A 19,752-nucleotide genomic window follows, 5' to 3' on the forward strand; every position below is an offset into this window, starting at 1 on the left:
TTTAGCTAGCCATAACAAAACCCAACCACAATTTTACAGTTGTGCGAATAAAACTATGCTTACAGCACTAGCTCCTCTCCTGCTTTAACAATTCCAAACAAACAAACCTAGTGGAAAAACAATGAGTGATAAAATGTTTCATTGCAACATGCGCTGCACACTAAACGTTTACTAATGATCGCCATACTTCTGTATGTGGCTGTTTGTTTTTAAGTACGTGCTTGTAGTGATGATTACTTTTTTACCAGAAGGGAAAAAGACACATTTAAGTTACGGTGCCGGTTAGTAGCGATAAACTTGCAGAAGAACGAAAAGGAATCCCCCCATAAAATAAGGTGCATTACTTGTGACCGCTTTGATCTGCTGATCCAAATACTAAACGAAAGAATGCGCCTATGTGAATATTACTAGCTACCATTTTGCTAAAAGATTGCTTCTAAAGCTTAAAGGAATGCAATTAAAATTTAACAAACTCGTCTCACATTTGCTATCGTAAGCTTCTTTACCGCAGTTTTACATTTTACAGGCGTAAATTCAATTAGAGCAAAACACTCATACTACAAACTTAATCGACTGTCGATTAAAATTCAAGACCCTTGTTGCACAATTTTCTCGTGCTCTTAAAACTGAGAATGAATCCGAAATGGAACCGTTGCCGCCAAGTTCCTTCCCGGTTTTACCTTGTCTACCTGCTGCTGCTGCTGCTGCTGCTGCTAGTAGTCGAGATCTGCATGACACGAACCTACGACGACCTTGGATGTTGCTGTGCCTGTCGACGATAGTTCTCTGCCAGCTTTTCCACGTAATCGTTTCGCTCGAGGCGCACGTACGGGACCGGTGTGCCGCCTAACTGGCCCATCAGCGACGTAGATGACTTCGTGCAAACGGGGAACGGTAGCGGTGAGCCAGGAGGTGTTCGCAATGGTGAACAACAGCAACTCCGACGTCTTACCAGTGCAGCTTTCCGACGTTGCAAGCCACGGGTCCGTCGGTCAGCATCGGAGGAGGAATTGGACCGTCCGTACGATGGTGCAGTACTGATGGACGTACGGCGTTTGTGGATCGGTTTACCAAAGCCATCCGTGCTCAACTCAAACAGCTTTGTCGTTGAAGCGTCCACGTCCATCGATACCTTCCGGTACTGTCCGTTGACAGGTGGGTGCGCTTCATCCGACGTTTGGTCGAAGATCTTGTACGACGGTATGATTAGTTTGCGAGGAACTTCCCGCTTATTGTTCACGTTGACGATCACATTCGGACGGGTTGCGGTGGACTGTGGATTTGAGCTCGAGCGGGGCACCAGCGTGGTACAGGCCGTTGCGGCAGGGCTTGCCGGTTTCCGGTACATTTGATCGATGTTGAGCAGACTTTCTTCGAATGAAAGCTTCTTCTTCCTTTTGGCAATCGGTGGTGAAACAATTACCGAGCGAGGTCGCTCGGTGGTGTAGGTGATCTTTGTTGCAGCCCGTTGCTCCAAAGGGCTGGGTGGACTTTTACTGCTGTTACTGCACTTACCACTACTGTACGGACTGCTGGTAACGCTGGTGTTCTCACTTGTGGGACTATGTTTCCCATGACTGCTACTACTGCTGCTACTACAGCTGCTTGCACTGCTATCATCACACCGGACTGGACTTTTGCCATTGTCGGAGTCAGCCTTCACCTGATCGGGTTGAGATTCTTCGTGTTTCATCGTGGATGATGAAAACGAGCTTTTTTCCTGCTCTTGCGGGATGATCGAGTCGGTGAGCTCGATCGTATTATTGTTTGCCTCCTCTACCATTACCACGGTACTTGAGAGCTCTTCTGGTGTTAGTTCTACTGCTGAAACCAGTTTTACCGTCTCTTCCTCATCCTCCATTTCGTTACTGCTGCTACTACTGCTGCTGCTGCTACTACTGCTGCTACTGCTACTGCTGGACGAGGACGAGCTAGAGGACGAAGATCGCGACGAGTGGCTACTGTGTGAAGAGCCCGACGAGCGACTGCTAGCAGAACTACTTGAGCTGCTTGAACAATTACTCTCCTCATCCTGTTGCAGCGGAGGCGTCAACTTCGCGTTAGAGGACGAGTTTCGTGTGTCGATCACCTTTCTCCAAAGAATCGAACTACGAGGCATGACCCCAGAACATGTCTCAATGAATCGTTGATAAACGACATACTTGCGTACTAATCGCTGCTGAAGTCTCCGATGTCCTACGCCTCGTGTAGTATACTTTGCTCGCAGAGCTCTAAGCACACCCTCTTTCACACTCTGCTCCTCAGCATGTATCGGAATAACCTCCTCATACTGTACACACTCCGCATCCTCGGCAAACGCGAACAGTTCCGAATTTTTCGTTGAAACCTCTGCTTCGTCCTCGGACGAACTCGTGTGCATCATCTTAGCGATCTCTTGCTCGACACGGCTAAAGATGTCACTCTCGCTTTCCGCCGCAAGCATCGGTTCCGGCTGGGCGGCAAGATCAGTCATAAAGATTTCGTGATCCTCGCACCCTTCACCAAGATCTTGACGAACGACGACGAGATCTTCCTCCTGCAGCTGAATGTTTTCGCGCAGAAGATCAGCGATCGAACCACGATCTTCCTCAACGATGAACACACGCCCGGTGTTTGGTGTGATCGAATCGGAAGGAATGGTCTCACAATTGTTACCGCTAACTTGACCATCTTCATCATCATCATCATCATCATTAATGATGCATACCTCGTTCGTTGACACATCGATGAAGATGTTCGTCTCGCTGAGAACGGCTTTGCAGAGATCTTGCAATCGGGGCGGTTCGCTTTTCATTTCCTCGATGATATAGAGGTGTTTACTCACCCGGATAATGCTCTCGCACAGCTCCTTCAGCGTGGCTGGCTGATGGAATAGCTCGAGCGATTCTATCCGTTCGTAACACAGCTCCCTCAGTGAAGGAACAGAAGATAGCACCAACACCGATTGTCCTTCCGTTTCCTCTTGTTCGGACGGTACCGCCGACTGCATCTTCTCCACCTCATCGTGTGTATCCACGACCGATTCTTCTACTACGTCTACTGCTGCTTGGTTCATATCCACACTGCTTGGTTCAACACCAACACGATCTTCTTCCCGCCGTAAAGCCTGTCGCCTGGCTATATTATCCTTTGCCCACCGTCGGAACGGTTTCGAGTTGAGCGTGTCCACCAACAGGTTTAGCAAACTTTTGGGACTACGTTTGACAGTTTGTACTTTGAATTTCGGTATATCACAATTGATAAACTCTTCTATGCTGGAGCGACGCGCCTTTTTCGGAAACCGGGGCATATCGTAGTCGTAGAAGCGCCGTTTTCGGTACTTCGGGAAACACCGGGGTACCTTGAAGGATGCTTCCTCATCAGCGGACGAAGAGTCTTTTGGTGTAGCTTCGGGTAGCATTGGCTCTGCCGTGTCACACTTTACTTCCGGTTCAGTGTGATCTTCGTTGGCGATTTCTTTCTTATGCTCGATCGTTTCGGGATCTTGTTTGATCTCTTCTTTCATCTTAGATTGAGATAGATCTTCAGGTATACATTCGGGTGATTTTTCAACCGCTTCTTCTTTCAACGGTTTACTATCTTCACTTTGCAAATCATCGATCGGTTCGTTGATCTTTTCCACTTTCGGAACATCGGGTTCGAACTTTGGCTGTTGAATGACCGATTTTTGCTCAGGTAACGCTTCCTTCACGTCAACCATTACTTTATCCTCTTCAATCACTTCCTGCTCCTTCTCTTTTTCCTTTTCCTTCTCCTCATATACAACCTCCGACTCGAGCTCTGTCTGGTAGTACTTCTCACGGTTCGATTCGATCTCTTCGAGGAACTTCAGGGAATCAGCACTATCGTTGATTGGAACTACATTCTTCGGCAGCTCGTTGATCACGCTCAGGTGCTTGTACTTGTTTAGCTCGCTCTGTGGCACATCGTACGTCTCCAGTATGTACAACTTCTCGCCATCCTTACCGGTTTCTTCCGATTTCGGCGGTTTCTCGATGTCCACCAGAATATCTGGCAGGTTACCGTTGCTTTGTACATTTGCGACTATTACACCCGTGTGTCCAGTAACCGGGGCAGTCGTTGGTATTACTGGCACTACTGGTGATGGAGGTGAAGGAGAAGAATCCTCCGAAGTTATTGCAGGGCTATTTTTTACGGTTCTAACTTCCTGTTCAGTAACTTCCTGCAGTGGTGTCACAGAAACTTCTTCCGATACAGATGGCGTTGTTTCTAATGACGGTTGAAGTTGACCAATATACTTGCAAGACTCGTAATTCTGATGCGCAGCCAAGTTGTTGTTAGTTTCCTTCGAACCCTTCGCCGTACCGTCTTCTTCTTCCATCTCGTTCCAGCTCGTAAGATAGTCGCGCAAGCTTTTATCCTTTAGGTTCTCATCCAATGCGAAGCTACGTGGCTCAAGTCCAAGATCTTCCATCGTGGCATAAACACCATAAGCTCCCACCGCTTCTGGATGTGGCTGGTGATGTAGCTGATGACGCTGATGATGATGATGAAGATGATGTTCCCCGCTAGAGATCGATTGTCCACTACCATAAGCGATTGGATTGGTGGTATTGTTCGGCACAGGTTGGATCGATTTGGGATGCATGTACCGATTCTTCAGATACATCTGCTGACAGTCGTAGTTGAGCGGATGGTTCGTATCGTACATCGAGCCCGGTCCAGCTGCCATCGGTGTGGGACCACTCTTGAGAATCTTCACACTGTTGATCTGCTCCTCCAGGTCGATCAGTGGATGATTGATGTCTATAACCGGACTCGGTGTATCGTAGAAACAGCTAGAAGATTTTCTGCTCTGCTGACCTAAGGATGCGGCAACACTGCCAGGTCCATTTACGGTCGCATGTTTCTGTGATTGTACTACCTGTTGCGAGCCATATTTCATGGCGTAGTGCCCCGAATGTGTCAGACCGGTTGGTTGTATCGATCCCGGATGTCCAGTAGCATAATGCTGAGGAACGCTGCTCGTCGTCACGTTTGGTGTATAAAAATCGTTGAGGTTTTTATTGAACGTCAACTTGGGATTGGGATAACCCATTGGACCTTGCACTTGATGGTGGTAGCTACCGGTTCCGGTTGCGCCATATGGTGTTGAGCCAGGTGCACTCTGTAGATGATGTGGATCGGTGGTATAAGCATGAGGCAACGGAACACGTCCACTCATCGACCGCTGATGGTAAGGATCATCGTAGGATGAGACGGAACCATTTGCGCTGGAATATCCATACCCTCCGACGGCACTCTTATGGTGCGCATGTGGCACATGATGATGGGCGGGATGGGACGGGTGGGGATGGTAGCTGGCAGTTGTCTGACTTGCGTACGCCATCCGATTCGGTGGGATGTAAGGATTGTTTGGTGCGTGGTGTGAATGCGAGCCAGATAGTTGTTTGGAGTAGGTAGTTCCATAGTAATCCATGCCAGGATTCATCATACCTTTCCCAGGACCCATCTGGGTGTAGTAAGCTGTATTAGACCCCGTCGCACCACCCCCAGCACTACCGGCACCAGCTGATCCAGCACCGCTCGAAGGCATGTACGTATTTCCGGTACCATAGCTGCTGACGTATCGTTGAGATCGTTCGTTGTACATGAGATCGGCATGTGAGGAAGCCACCCGGGATCCACCCGACAGATGCATTCCCGGTGGTGGTCCCGCACCAGAGTACTTGTTGCGCACGATGTGCGGATAAGCTTCGTAACCCGCATGTGCTCCAGGTGCACCTGAGGTTTGGGATTGTTGAATCGGTGTCGCCTGTACACCATCGGGATGGTACAGTCCATAACCCGCTCCACCTCCGCCAGTGTGTGATGATGGTCCATAGTGTGCCGTCGTGTTGGGTTGGGATACGTAATCGGTTCCACTGGAGCTATATCGATAGCCTCCGGACATGCGTGATCCAGCCGCTGCAGTCGTCGCACCAGCCGTTGTGTGATGGTACTTGTTAGGATTCTTTGCCTCGAAGTTCCCGATCACCGTTGCTTCGTGGTGGTGATGGTGGGACGCATACTCAGCCCAACTACCAGCGTTACCACCCGTACCACTCCCTGTTGCACCCACTGATCCATACTTTCCGCTTATCTCCTTGTACACAGTTGCCGCTCCTCCACTGCCACCCATCTTCGGTTGATACTGCGGTGGACCATGGTACGGGTACGGAGGGGCCATAATGTTGTGATTGTTATTGCTAATGTTTATGATGGTAGGATTGTTGGCAACTTGCTGTGCGCCACCAACACCACCACCGTTCACTGCAATCGTTGAGCCAGTGCCTGCGCCGTACTGTGTTCCGGACGTTACTCCAGAGAGAAAGTCTCCAGCACCTGCACCATTCGTAATGGCCGCGATGGCCGCCGGAGCTCCTTGACCGCTGCTGATATTGTTTACAATGTTGGTGTTGATGTTGTTGATGTTGTAGGTAATGCTGTCCCCGGTGTTGGTTTCGAACTTACGCGAGCTGTTGGTAATGCTCGAGCTGTAGCTACTGTTGCTGGTAGCTGCACCTGTGCTGCTACTACTACTATTACCGGACCCTGAGCTACTGTTGTTGACGCAGAGCGTAGAAGCTGTATTGGTACTGCTGGTGTCGAACAGACCGGCTGCGTTACTGTCCTGATAGAGGCCTCCACTACTTCCACCTAGAGTTTGATGAAGATTTTCCAGATGATGCTGTCGTTGGGTTGATGAGGTCTGTAGTTCAGGTTGTTGGTGTTGCTGATGCTGCTGCTGTTGCTGAGACTGCTGAATAACATGACTCTGCTGTATGATCCCGGTTGTTGGCTGTCCGTAACCTCCAACTACAACCGACTGTGCCGGAGTCTGTTGCGCCGAGGTCGAATTCTGCAAGTGGACGTTTAATGTCTGATGCTGCTGTTGCTGGGAATTGTGGTGGTGTTGATACTGGTGGTACTGCCGAGAGGACCCTAAGGGAGGCACTGGAGGCGGAGGGGGTTGCGGTGGGATCTGGGGAGGGTTGTGAAGGTGGTACTTCACATTGGTGGTCGGCAGGCCGCTGGCGCCCGGGAAACTGTTCGAAATGTCCGCAAACAGTCCACCATGATGTTCCATTGTCGGTGTACGGAAGACGCCACTTTGCCTAGCGATTCATCTGATACAGTATGAGGGTGCTGCAGGAAAAGAAAAAAAGAAGAGAAAGTAGAATTCTTATTAGAGATGGCAAACATAATATGGAATCTGCTTTAAGAAATTGACGAAATACGTTCAGAATCCATGTCCACGAGCTTAAATTCTGCTCCTTCATACCGTGTCCCGTAGGGTTATGGTGACAGCTGAACGAACGGCTTTCACTTTTTCCGACATTAACGCCATTTCTTTTCATCCCAACCAATCGATAAGCCGTTACAAACGTTCTCACTAGCCACGCTCGCTACATGCCAAACGTCCATTTGCCATCTGTGGAAGCTTTCAGAGACTTTCCACCGTGTCCATGTGTTTTTTCCCCCCATTCCTTGACCCGGCGAACCAAATGCAACATGAAAATGGAAGTGAAATAATGGAGCCACAACTAAAAATGGGACCACAGCCACAACCTTCATGCCATGCTGGCAGGCATACACGTACCAGTCAGATAATGGCAGCCCCGGAAAAACCCACACTGGATGGAACTGTCAGCAGCAAAATGGGGGTAGTGGACTGCAAACCGACCCTCAGTGCACCGTAAATTATTCATCATAATTGATTTGACATATATTTGAATAATTACACCGTCCGTTGCCGAACGAAAGGGAACTCAACGCACCAACCCATGGGCGGATGGATTATTGTTCCGCACAGAACACACCACGGTCAGTAACGCCATCAGTTTCTTTGGGTCAACGGTGAAAAGTATGGGAATTCATTAGAACGTAGTGCAAGCAGTAGTGCCGGTGGTGCAATTTTATGCTACACTATTGATGGCTAATCTAATCGGGTAAAGCGATCGTAATGGAGTTTTGTGTTCTTTTTTTTTTCATTCTTTTGTTTTCGGTGTACTTTTTTTTGTTTTCTACTGAAGGGATATAGCTGGAAAGCGTTAGTATTTCCGCTTTTCAAATCGTTGTGTCCGGCTGTTTTTGTTTGAGCTTTAAATTGTTTTCTCTCTTCTAAACCTAAGTCTTATACATATATTGTAACTGATACTTACAATAAAATACTACTTGAGTAGTATTATAAAAAGAATAAAAATGCATCATATAAAATAAAATAAAATGCATCAAAAGAATAAAAAGAATAAAAAAAAAATAAAAAAAATAAAATACTTAATGAGAAGAAAATCACCATTCTGCATCATTCATCAATAAACACTATGAATTCTTTTCTCATGGTGTTCTAATATTTTTACTGGTTTTTACAGTAGCAGGCAACAGTTTTGACTCGTGCCTGTCATAAAAAAATCATATAGTGAAAGGAATAAGACGAAAATTATTTGATTATAGTAAAAACCATGAAATTAGCTATGAAATAGTAAGTAGAACAGTTACCAAAGCAAAAACACTTGACGTTTGTTTAAGCATACCGCTGAGTAGATGCTTACTTATCCTATTTGCATAGTCATTTTTTATTTTAATTCAAGACGTATGCAGTTACGTTCAGAAATAGACAATATTGAGACAATCAAGGATACTTACACGAGTCAAAATAATTTCGTAGCGTCATCTAAAGCCCATTCAAAAGGAACATCCATTGTCCTTTAGGTAACGTCGGCCATCAAATGGCTTACTTGACTTATTGATACCACTTAGATGTTTAGTCATGCAACGGTCCGGATGTGATTTGAATCCCGGTACTGCTGTGTAAAGATCGGCGCATCTATCGTTTTACCACCAGGCCACCTCAACTCGACCCATCGGCTCGATGATTGCTCGAATGATTGCTGATGCTGATGACCGTTTTAAGATCTTAAGTCTTAAGTCTTTGTATTTAAGTCTTTTATCCTATATTTGAAAAATGTTTTAAGGAGCATAATTCAAAATCTTAACCAAAGTGCTAAAAAGAGCCACTTCTTTTCTAGACTGCACACCACTGGAAGTTACATTTTTAAGCGGAACCTGAAGAGAGTGCAACCAGATGACCAACAATTGAATAGCAACTATTGCGTGTGGTCAATGTTTTAAATGTGAACACTCGTGCCAAGGCTCGTACAAAGCCAGAAAGAAAGAGAATAAAAACGCAGCCAACTGCTCCTATGCGCTATCGCCGTGATCGATCGAGGAAATGGCATATTAACATACATTTCGCTCCGGTACTTCTGATCCACGGTAAGGCCACGCTAAACACCAATCCACAATCACTATGGCGCCAGCCGTTAAACGTCGAACATGACAGATTGCCGATGAAAAGCGCGCGCGGCCACCCAACCGAATGGTACGCCAGCTATGGCTTCAGGTGAGCGAATCCGGAACGTTCTGGTTGCGCGTGCAGCGGAAGTGCTAATTTCCGATTTCGATGAAAAATGCTCAAACATGACCCGCTGCTGCTACGCGAGCGTTTTGTTTGGTAGTTTGGGCGTCCCAGCAAACCGATGCGATGGGTAGGAGAAATAGGTCGTAACGTCGGCTAGAACGGGATGGAGGGGAAAAAGGATACTGTGACGAGGGGGCTGAAAGGGAGGAAGGGAGAGCGAAATGTCATGCAAAAGTGATGACTTTCGTGCCGGTGGCGTAGAACGAAGAGCGCGTGGCTGCAGCGTTTTTATCATTTGGTGCTGGTGCTGGTACGTACTGTTGAATTTCTAGTCTATTTCTATGTTTCTGTGAGCCCGTTTGTGTGCGCGTGTGTGTATGTAAGGGCGCTAGCTAGGGAACTGATACGGAAAAAAGAAACCTTTCAAGCATGTGCATGAAACAAAACGACGCTGAAAAAAAAACACAAAACACGGCAAATACCACACGCGCAACGATGTCCAAAAGCTCGTCGACTAAGAGGTTTGAGGGAGAGTGAGAGGAAAAAAAGCGCGCGCGGTACATAGTCGACATTCCGTGGTCGGTGGGTGAAGTAGAAGCCAGAATGCGTCCGATGGAGTCAAAGAAAGGAGAATTTTGCATACTTTTGTTGAGCGAGGTGAATCTGAAACAAATGCGCCACGCAAGAGGAAAAAAGCACCCGTTCGCAAAGGGATGGATAGTAAACGCTATTAGAAGCTTAGTAGCTACTACACTACGTGGTGTGTAAGATAGCAAAGCCCAGGTGACAAAGCTTGCTGGCAAAAGTAGTAAATACGATTTACTTCACTTGCTTCAAAAAACGGTTAACCGCTGGGGCGTGAAGTGGGCATAGGCGCCGGTAGATATGCAATCTATTTTTAAAATACTCCAAGTTATTGCTGTTATCGACAAAAAAAAGGCGTCACGCTGTGTTAATGAAATACTTCTTATGTGCTACAAAATAAGTTATTGAAAATCTATATTTGCTTTCAAGCGGTTAATGAATTATGCAGGAGGTAATCATTCTCAAATTAATTCGCATTTGGAGCCAAAATATATTCTTTTTGTTGCCAAAATCCTTCACAACTCTTATGGGTTTTTATTACTTATTTCAATATATTTTTCAGGCTCTTTCAATATAAAAAAATTACTTAAGTTGGCGTAAGGTGACGATCAAGCCTGGCAAAAAAAAACTAGCTCCTGTGTACAATATTTTTCAAGTTATAGAGCAAGTGATTCCATGTTTAAAACAATGTACAGGGCGTTTGGGATTTTGACAGTTACATTTTTGTTTATAACTCGTGATGGAGTTGGCATAGGAAAACTAGCAATACGTCATTCGACAGCTAAAAGTGTACGAAACAAGCAGCGAAAACATCCCGTGATAAAAAAAAAATGCCAAAAAAGAGTACATTGTGGAAGCGGATCACATGCATCATGATGATCCGCGCCGGACGCGACACGGTTAACAACCAGAACAACCGGTGGCTGGCTTACGTGCCACGGGTGCCGCAAACCAAGTTCCCCCAGACGGTGATGGTGTTTTCCTGCGTGTCATCGGAAGGGACCGTGATGCCGCCCCACTTTTTCGAGCAGGGGCTGAGGCTGAACGCGGACGGGTACATTTCCATCCTGGACACCGTCGTAAAGCCTTGGATCACGAGAGTGGCCAACGGCAGACCGTACGTGTTCCAGAAGGATTTCGCTCCGTGCCATACAGCCTCCAAAACGATAAAGTGATTGACGGCCAATTTCAACGACTTCACCGCGTCGAATGTGTGGCCTCCCAACTCCCCGGATCTTAATCCAATGGATTATTTCGTGTGAGGTACGGTGGAACGGGACACCAACAGAACCTCCAGTAACACCAAGGCGGAGCTCAGGTCCGTTTTCGCGGCCCTACCCCGCGAAACTGTCGCCAGGGCTTGTTCCCGGTTCTGGAGACGTGTGGAGGCCGTAATAGAAGCCGAGGGCGGATATTTTGAATAAAATGAATAAAATACATTGTAAGCTACTATTTCTAAAACAAAAAAAAATCCACGATGATTAATTTTGCCATAAAAAAATTTTCTTTCTACGTAGGTGACTGTCAAAATTATCCCGAACGCCCTGTATATTAAATTTGTAATCGTTCATGTTTGATTTTCTTTGTTTTATAAAAGCTTTGGATATTTAAGGCCTCACTCGCCTCTGTTTTGGCATGTAACGCCTCTTCTGCACCTCCATCTTCCACCTGGGTAGAATAAAAATCATCAGGGCCATCTGATCCCAACACATTAAGACAAAATGAGCAATAGAACATTTATCAAAAGACGTCAATGTTATACAAATTGCATACGTTTAGGCTGCAAATAAATTTCAATACGAATCCATTCTAAGAGCTAGCTTATTAGAACCTTATCAAGACCCCTTTGCCGTCTCCTTCGAATCAGCAAAACAGCTTTGTAGCCTGGGAGTTGCACGTGCGTTGCTTAGCACCAAACATCGTTCGTTTTGAAGAGCGATGACAGTAAATGTGTAGGCACGGCAAAATGGTGCGCATCGAAAAACAAAACCAAGCAAAAAATCGCCACACAAATACTCGTGTGCATTAAGGTTTTAGTAAGTCCCGTTCTGGCGTATCTTCCTGATGCACGATGTCACGCACGCATATTTTTCTAACTAAAAATTTGCGACCTACATTTGGTACCTACTGCGCGTCCAATTTTCCGACCCAGCTTTAAAACACGTTTCATAATATTTGTGGCTGAAGCCTTTAAGAACACAAATACCAAGCGACTTATTTCTTGCCGAAAAGTATAAACAAGGATTCGAGTCCTTTGAAACACGAAAATAAAGAGAAAAAATATATACCATTACGGTCCGGGATTTCGTTTTTCGGTAGGAAAAATAAAACATAAAAGACTACACCACCACGCCGTGATGGACGTAAAAAAAAGGGAAAATTCGATCAATCCGCTATTGAGAAATATGGACGGATACGGGTACCGACGAACAAGACTAGTACATAGACAAGGGGAGCGAACCCGTTGGTCGCTCCGCTCATCGCCCGGTAATGGGTGCCAGGAAATCAATAATTTCTTTGAATTTAATAAATTGTACTGACAGCTGGGAATGGTGCTAGAGCATTCAGCGCACGGGAGCTGAAACCGCGGTAAAAGTCGGTGCTGCGTACATACGCTGTCTAAGCGAACTTCATGAACTTTGCCTGCTGTCTAATGGTGGTGCCGGAGCCGAAAGAGTGCTGCCCCTTTTGTTTCCTACCCCAACCCCACCAAACAGCTACACCTGCCCCAGGACAATAACAGTGACCTGTCAGGGTTCGTAGCTCTGCATCGCAAGAATAGGAAACTAGTGGATGGATTATTCAGTGTTTCTGTCCCGCTTTTTTTCCATTTTCGTCCTAAACCACCAATATCGGGTTCGGTTCGATGAGGGACTTCGCTTTACCGACTTTGTAATAACACGTATGGAAAGTGTACCACAAGGTGTACTAGCAGTTGGAGGAGACCCAGTAAAAGGGATTGTTGTTTTGTCATCCTGCGCCACAACTTGTAGCGGGAGAGAGACAGAGAGTGAGTGAGTGTTTTGAAGAAGGGTTGGCCATTGTACCTTGCTGGAGTTTGTTTTTCTTATCCCACACAAACACACAAACACACACTTGCACTTAAGGATTTGGAGCTTGCTTCGGGGTTTGGGCGTAAGGAGAGAGGTAAACGGATCATCAGATCACCGCCATGATGCATCGCCAGTGCAAGCAAGGTTTTCTATTGATACATCAAACAGCATGTTTGCAGGTGTATGTTGTTTGTTTTCCAATCAATTTCTGCATCGGGTGAGCACTATAAAATGTGGATTGTTTTTATGTTGTTACCATAATCCGTACAAACAAGTGATTCACGTTTATGGTGCGTGGAAGTTGAAGTAGTAATTCAATATAATTGGACGTTATCATCCAATCCTCATCTCTAGATGAATCTTCAGTAATCATAATTTTTATCACATTTTCATTATCATAATCAGCTAGAGGGACAAATAAATACTTTGTAGTTTAAGGTTTTTTTTGTGTGTGTCTCTTTGGTGTATGCGCCTAAAAGTATGCTTAATCAATAGCTTTCCATTCAAGATACTATCAAATAATTATTTCCAAATAGTATCCACTTTACCGAGCTATAACAGCTTTGTTTACACAACCCGTATGCTACAAGCCGTCCCACGTTGAAAACAGTTTAAGGTGGATAAAATGTAGCTCACTCGCTTCCCAAAAGAATATTTCGTTCCATTGCGTCACGCGTGAAGCCCTCGGCGCGTACCATCCAGAGCATGATAATGACACGCGCAAACATGCGAACGCAGCGCGCATGGAAAATGATCTAGTTTGATTTTGTTTGTACTCGAAACACCGATCTGTCACACAAAGCTAGTGACCACGATAGTTCGGAGAATAGGCATCATGTAAAATCATTCTGTAAGAAGCAAGAGTACGCCAACAAATGCACGACAAAACAACTGTTCCGAGCGGTTAAGTGGTAAGACACGGCACTTCTAGAAAACCGCAAGAACTGGAGCATTCTGTGAGTCAGATCGCATCAAACGGTTCACGGTGCGATTGACAGGTATCGGGACGGAACCAAAGCTAGGAACTGTCGTACATTGCGCGTGCACTTCACTTAGTGGAGATTTGTTAATTAACCTAGAATTAATTCCGTTACTTCGAATTGAGTGCAGCGATGGAGAATTGGAGAAAGCGCTCCCTGCAGCTGAGCGTTTCTGCCATATGTGTACAGTTTAGTTGAGATAATTATTTAACATAATTTGCATGCTCTCTACACAGCGTACCTAACAAACATATGGATTCACTACGATACGACAAAGAAATAGATACCATTATGTACAAACAAAAACTCAAAAACTGGGACAATTCCAGGAGCAAAAAAAAAAAATCAGACACCCGGTACCAACCGTACCACACGCGACGAACGGGCGCACGTGTGACACTTGGGCTATCATCATTAAATTAATGCATACGCTTGAGCAATCAACCGACCGTGATAGACTGGTGCAGTAGTCTCGCCCGCCAGTAGCAGTGCTTTTGTCCAGCGGACAAATGTGACCGTGCGGTGGGTTTTGTTATTATTTTGAAGGTGAAGAAATGCCAAACGTAATCCCTCCCCTTTCTGGCGTTCTTGCGACACCGACAAGGAAAGGATAGCCGGCAGACGCATAGTCACACAAAGTTTGTTGGGTGACGTTGAAGTCAAAATGGGGAATCAGTGTGTGTGTGTGTGTGTGTAGCAATAAGCGAGAGGGTTGAAAGTTGCTTCCGAGGAAGGAGCAAACTTTTATTGCTTCGTAATGGAGATCGTTGGAAATTGTGGTGTAATGCGAGTAATGGCGATTTTAACACAAATTCGTTACATCTGATAATGTGTATGCTTGTGTCAAGTGCGTTAAGACAATTTGTAACGAGTTTGTTGTAAAGGTTTTTTTGTTTCAGAAGTTCTCTTATATTGCAGGAAGTTGATAACTGACTAATTACTTGGCAGGATTTAAGAAATGATAGGGTCAAAAGTATTCTTCAACATCGAAAGATCTTGGCCTGCACTTCGTTTTATCTTGACAGTTGGTCCAGAGTTAGAAGAGGTGATCTGGAAGCGATTCGATAGACAGTCCTGCCGTGTAAAGAACGGTTTTTTCAAGAAGGCACATTGCAAAACGCATTGTGGTATGTGTCAGGAAGGATATGAGATAGATCTGGTTTAACAGCCAAGCCAAGAAGGTGGATTCTAGGGTTGGTTTCCAAGGAGTAAAATAATTATTAATAATTATTAGTCTGCGGGCCGTTATGCTAACGGCCCGCAGACGCTTTTGGAAATCGTTGCACGCACAACTACATCCGGCATTTCGTCCCATATCTTATACAACCGAATCTTGAATCTGGCCAACTTCAAATGTTTGATGTCGCCCCACTTTTCAAGCATGTCCTATCCCTATAAGCTGAAATCCAACGGGTTTTTTTCGTTTATTTAAAGAGGCTTTGAGTTTTAGAGAGTACATTCGCCCCTCTTTTGAGAGTCGTTATAATTAAAGTCACTCTGAGTGAGTTGCTAGTAGGCAGAAAGATTCGAATTACAAAGAGTATCAAAAACTCGTTTGGGATTCGAATCGCAAAGAGAGACGACTCTCAAAAGAGTTGTTAAAACTCTTAGCGATTCAAATCACAAACGAGTTGGTAAAACTCTTTGTGAAGAGTTTATTTAATTAATTCATTAGAAAGATTTAAATCATTCACTCACTCTTACTCAGAACGCAAAACATTAATTTCATATTATTATATACAAATTATAACTTATCAAGCCAGCAACACGGCCAAGCCAGCAACCAAGCCAGCACATCAGGGCCATTCCTGCGTTGTAAGGAATGACTATCTAACTAAGCGGATCAGCAACTCGATGACCGGCGCGATCTACAATATCATATCATATCATATCAATAAGTCAAAAAGAAAAATCAGACCTCTAGACCTAAGTAAAAAATTAGACGAGACTGATTTCTCGATATTCGTCTAGATATACCTCCTCGATGTTGTGCAGCAAAAGCAGTGAAAGTAATGAGTCTCAACTAAACCCAAAGTTCGTCCTACCATTTTCCAAGCCAAAAACCGTAAATAATTCGTTGGTAAAGACCAATTGAATTAGAGAAACAATACTCAATGCTTACTCTATCATAACTTATGCATGTTAAGTCAATTAAAATCAACTTAACATACCTATATTTTTACACCTTTTCCTAACAGATGTTTCTGTCGGTTGCCTTTCAGCTCACCGCTCCACTACATCGGACTGTGCCCCGGTGGAGAAGTAAAATTCCATTTAATTACACCTCCAACCGTACCAAGAACTCACCCGTCGCCACGTTTGCAAAACACACACAAATACACACGCGTGTGAGGTCAACTCATGCTGCACCCTAGCTTCAACTGTATATGGTGGAGGTCACTCCATCAGGGAAATTGTTGTCCGGTCCGGTTTTCCGGTTGTAAATAAATGTCAATCGTGGTACGGGAAAAAAAGAAGGGGAATGCGGGAAGGGGAGGGAGTGGATTGAAGCTTTCCAGTCCATTTTCTCCATGACAAGTTCAGCGTATGATGGACACCATTTTTCAAGTGCATTTTTGATGTGACGTGCTGACGTTCATAAATCACCTTACGGTTCACTTCGTGAGATGAACTCGGCGAGCTAGCGTAGTCTGTGTGTTACATGTTACATGGATGCAGTAAAAGCTAATGGATTGTTGATCTCGCACATCACCCATGTATGATGGCGACGCATTGGCACACTTTGGGACACGTTCCAGCGATCCTCGGATGTCTGGTGAGGGTGGTAATTTGCCGCGAAATTGGGACCGGACTGATAACTTAAGTGACATTCATGGTTTCCACCCATTCATTCCTAGCAACAATGTTTGCCACGGTGACAAACATATCGAGTTCGATTTCTTTAGGCTGAGGGGTTCGCAAAATATGTGACGCGGAGTAATTTGTTTTCCATCATCCTTCATCCAACAAAAACAGAAAAATTGCCCCAGAACGGACCGCGAACAACACGCTACACGGTTCGGCGGCCCGCTAATTGATTAAGTCGTTTAATTAATGAAAACCGATTGCCGTTAACTGACGCCCGGTACCGGACCCGATACGGTTGCGATGACATACGACCGCCTGCCTCGGGATGCCGTGGGGCAGAAAGAAAATAACCATATTTTCATCAAAAAGAATCTCACCCTCCCGGTACAATGATTGGTGTGGCAAAAGGTATTGCGTACAGTGGGAAAAGTTCGTTCGTACCTTCATCCTTCGGCCAAGAAGCCAGGGTTTCCAACCCTGCAGCAGTACCTAGATGGAGGCGAGCTATTAATTTTCATTAAGCACCGTAAAGCACCGGGACAGCATTGCTACAGCCGTCGTCGTCGTTGTCGTTCGGCGCCCGACCAAACCAAGTTCTCGACGATCGATTCTTTCACCCACAAGTGGGCGATAAACATTTTTCGGTGCTGGAGAACGGGATCGTAATGTAATCCGGTGTCTGTTTCGGTGTGTTCGTTGCATTGGAGGCGGGAGGGGGGGCTTGGGGATGTAGTCAATATCCTGGTGCGATTGGTGGTTACAACAATAGCCTCAGGACACTCGCACTGGAGCACAACTTTCCCGAGGGAATTCTGCCCGTTGTGGAGGAACGTAAATTGAAATTTATATCTTCAACTTTTGTTTCTTCGTTTGTGAAATCGAAAGCCACAGAACACACACACACGCACGCGGCAGTGGAAAATCGAACACGTGTTCACATATACCAACCATGCGTGGACTGTGTCGAAATTTCCCTAGTGACTAGGAGATGTGTGTCAGGTGTGTCGCAATTATATTCTTGCTGTGGACGCTTCGCCCAGGTAAAACACCCTATGCGATCGATTGCGAATTGCTCTACATGGTCGCTATAATGTGCACACATTTAACAAAACTTCCACTTCAACTTCAGCGCAAACGTATCGTCCGTTACCCATCGAAAACAATAAATCCAATTGAATAATTTTCAAATTAATAATTCAATTGCCATCATCATCATCATCATCATCATCGTCACCGTAATGGTGTCCGGCTGCGCCGCGAGTTTGGATCGTTGGATGGGGAAATTTCTTTCGGACTCCCTCACGGGAATGAAATTGCCTTCATGTTTTATTAGTTTTATTGCGCAGGCAAGCAAGTGCCCAGTGCCGATTGCACCAAGAGAACCTACAGTGCACGACGCAAAGGCTTAGATGGTTGGATTAGATGTTCGTCTCACGGTAGCACACAACACTAGAGAGAAGATTTAACACTTGAGATTTGGGACTCCTGTTGCACCATCTGAAGAGAGTGAAGAGTTCCTGAGGGTTAGACATTTTGTCTATCTTTAAAATACCTCGATCGAAAATTCTAAAATGAGGTCAACGGTTACTGTGCACCGACTGGGGCAATCAGAAGCTAGAAGCCGGCCTAGTTCGGTTTAATCTACCCTGCCGTACTCTTCACTCCTAAATGCACGGGAAACCTTTGGCTCGATTATGTAGTTAAATCAATAGGCCGGTATCTGTATGTCGGTGTGTGTGTGTGTACGCTCCATTCCACGGAGGCCAGTCAATCGCCGTCAATTGATAATCCCCGTCTCCGATCGACCAATCGATGACCTTATTTCCTCCACAACCCGAACCGATTCTTCCTCGATTCTACCGACGGCTAGCCTTTTGCGTGCTTCTTCCGGCGAATGCTTACAAATGCACGTGCGGTTCAAGGGTCACGCAGCGCTAGCGAACACCGACACAACACAAGAAAATACGGAAAGTGCAAGGGTTCTGGGATATTCTCCTTCGCTTTCGCTCCGTCTGCCTTTACTGTAAGGCACACAGTCCGAGTTGATTATTATGTAAAGCGAGTATAATGTGCTGCAAGACAACGGTCGACGACAACAATTGACGTATGAGAGCACATGTAGGGAGCGCTCCCTTGGCTGGGGTAAACCGCAACAGAACTCTCGATCCCGAGTATTCTCCAATGGGTTCCAATTTGCACAACTTGTTTGCTAGATCCGCCGGGGATGGAGTTCTTGGAGCATTGTGCAAAAGCACGCCGTGCTATGAGTTCTTCCCGTTCAGCATGGTTTGAGATGGTCATGACATGAGCTTCCTCGAAGTTGCTCCCCATTCCCCTTAAGGTTCTCCAAGGTCCGACGAGTTCCTTCTACGCTGCTGATGTGCTACTACATAGCGCTTACAAGCGTATCGGACACTCGAACCTACGGCGGGATCGGTCGGCGTGTTGACGACAAACTCGTTGCGCTTCTTTGCATAAGCTCTTCTTCAACTTTACTCACACACCCATACGTACCGTCGTGATGGTATGCGCTTATGTATTTTGGACCTGGAGCGATGGAACGTGAATTACTGTTCCGCTGGTAAATAAACGGCAGCCGGAAAGGTTGGCAGCAGCAGCAATAATAACAAACAACGTCACCGCCATCATCATCATAATCATTACCGCGACTCCACCGACCACCGGAACTACCGACTTTGACAAACCGCCGACCAGCCGACCGTTCTTGCGAACGAGAACTCGCCGGGAACGCGACGATGACTTTCCATTGTTATGCGCTTCAGCGCTGTCCGCCACACTGTTGCCTTAAAATGCGTTCCCGAACCATAAAGGGTATAGCGAGAGATATTCGAGGGCTCATGGGAGTTGGGTGGAGACGGCTAGCCCCCAGGAACTGTCTATT

At 45.8% G+C, this 19,752-nt stretch overlaps 1 protein-coding gene across 1 annotated transcript; it reads right to left on the reverse strand.

Annotated features, from left to right (window-relative positions):
• Nucleotides 1–715: 715 nt before the first annotated feature.
• On the reverse strand, nucleotides 716–7,145 carry LOC126563755 (uncharacterized). The gene has a single exon (XM_050220457.1). The coding sequence runs from the start codon at nucleotides 7,088–7,090 to the stop codon at nucleotides 743–745; it is 6,348 nt and encodes a 2,115-aa protein (XP_050076414.1). The 5' UTR covers nucleotides 7,091–7,145; the 3' UTR covers nucleotides 716–742.
• Nucleotides 7,146–19,752: the final 12,607 nt, after the last annotated feature.

Source organism: Anopheles maculipalpis, chromosome 3RL (genome assembly GCF_943734695.1).
Source record: "Anopheles maculipalpis chromosome 3RL, idAnoMacuDA_375_x, whole genome shotgun sequence".
Lineage (NCBI taxonomy): Eukaryota > Metazoa > Arthropoda > Insecta > Diptera > Culicidae > Anopheles > Anopheles maculipalpis.

Excerpts from the sequence above, each read along its gene's own strand:
- LOC126563755 (XM_050220457.1), bottom strand. The coding sequence starts at position 7,090 with ATGGAACATCATGGTGGACTGTTTGCGGACATTTCGAACAGTTTCCCG.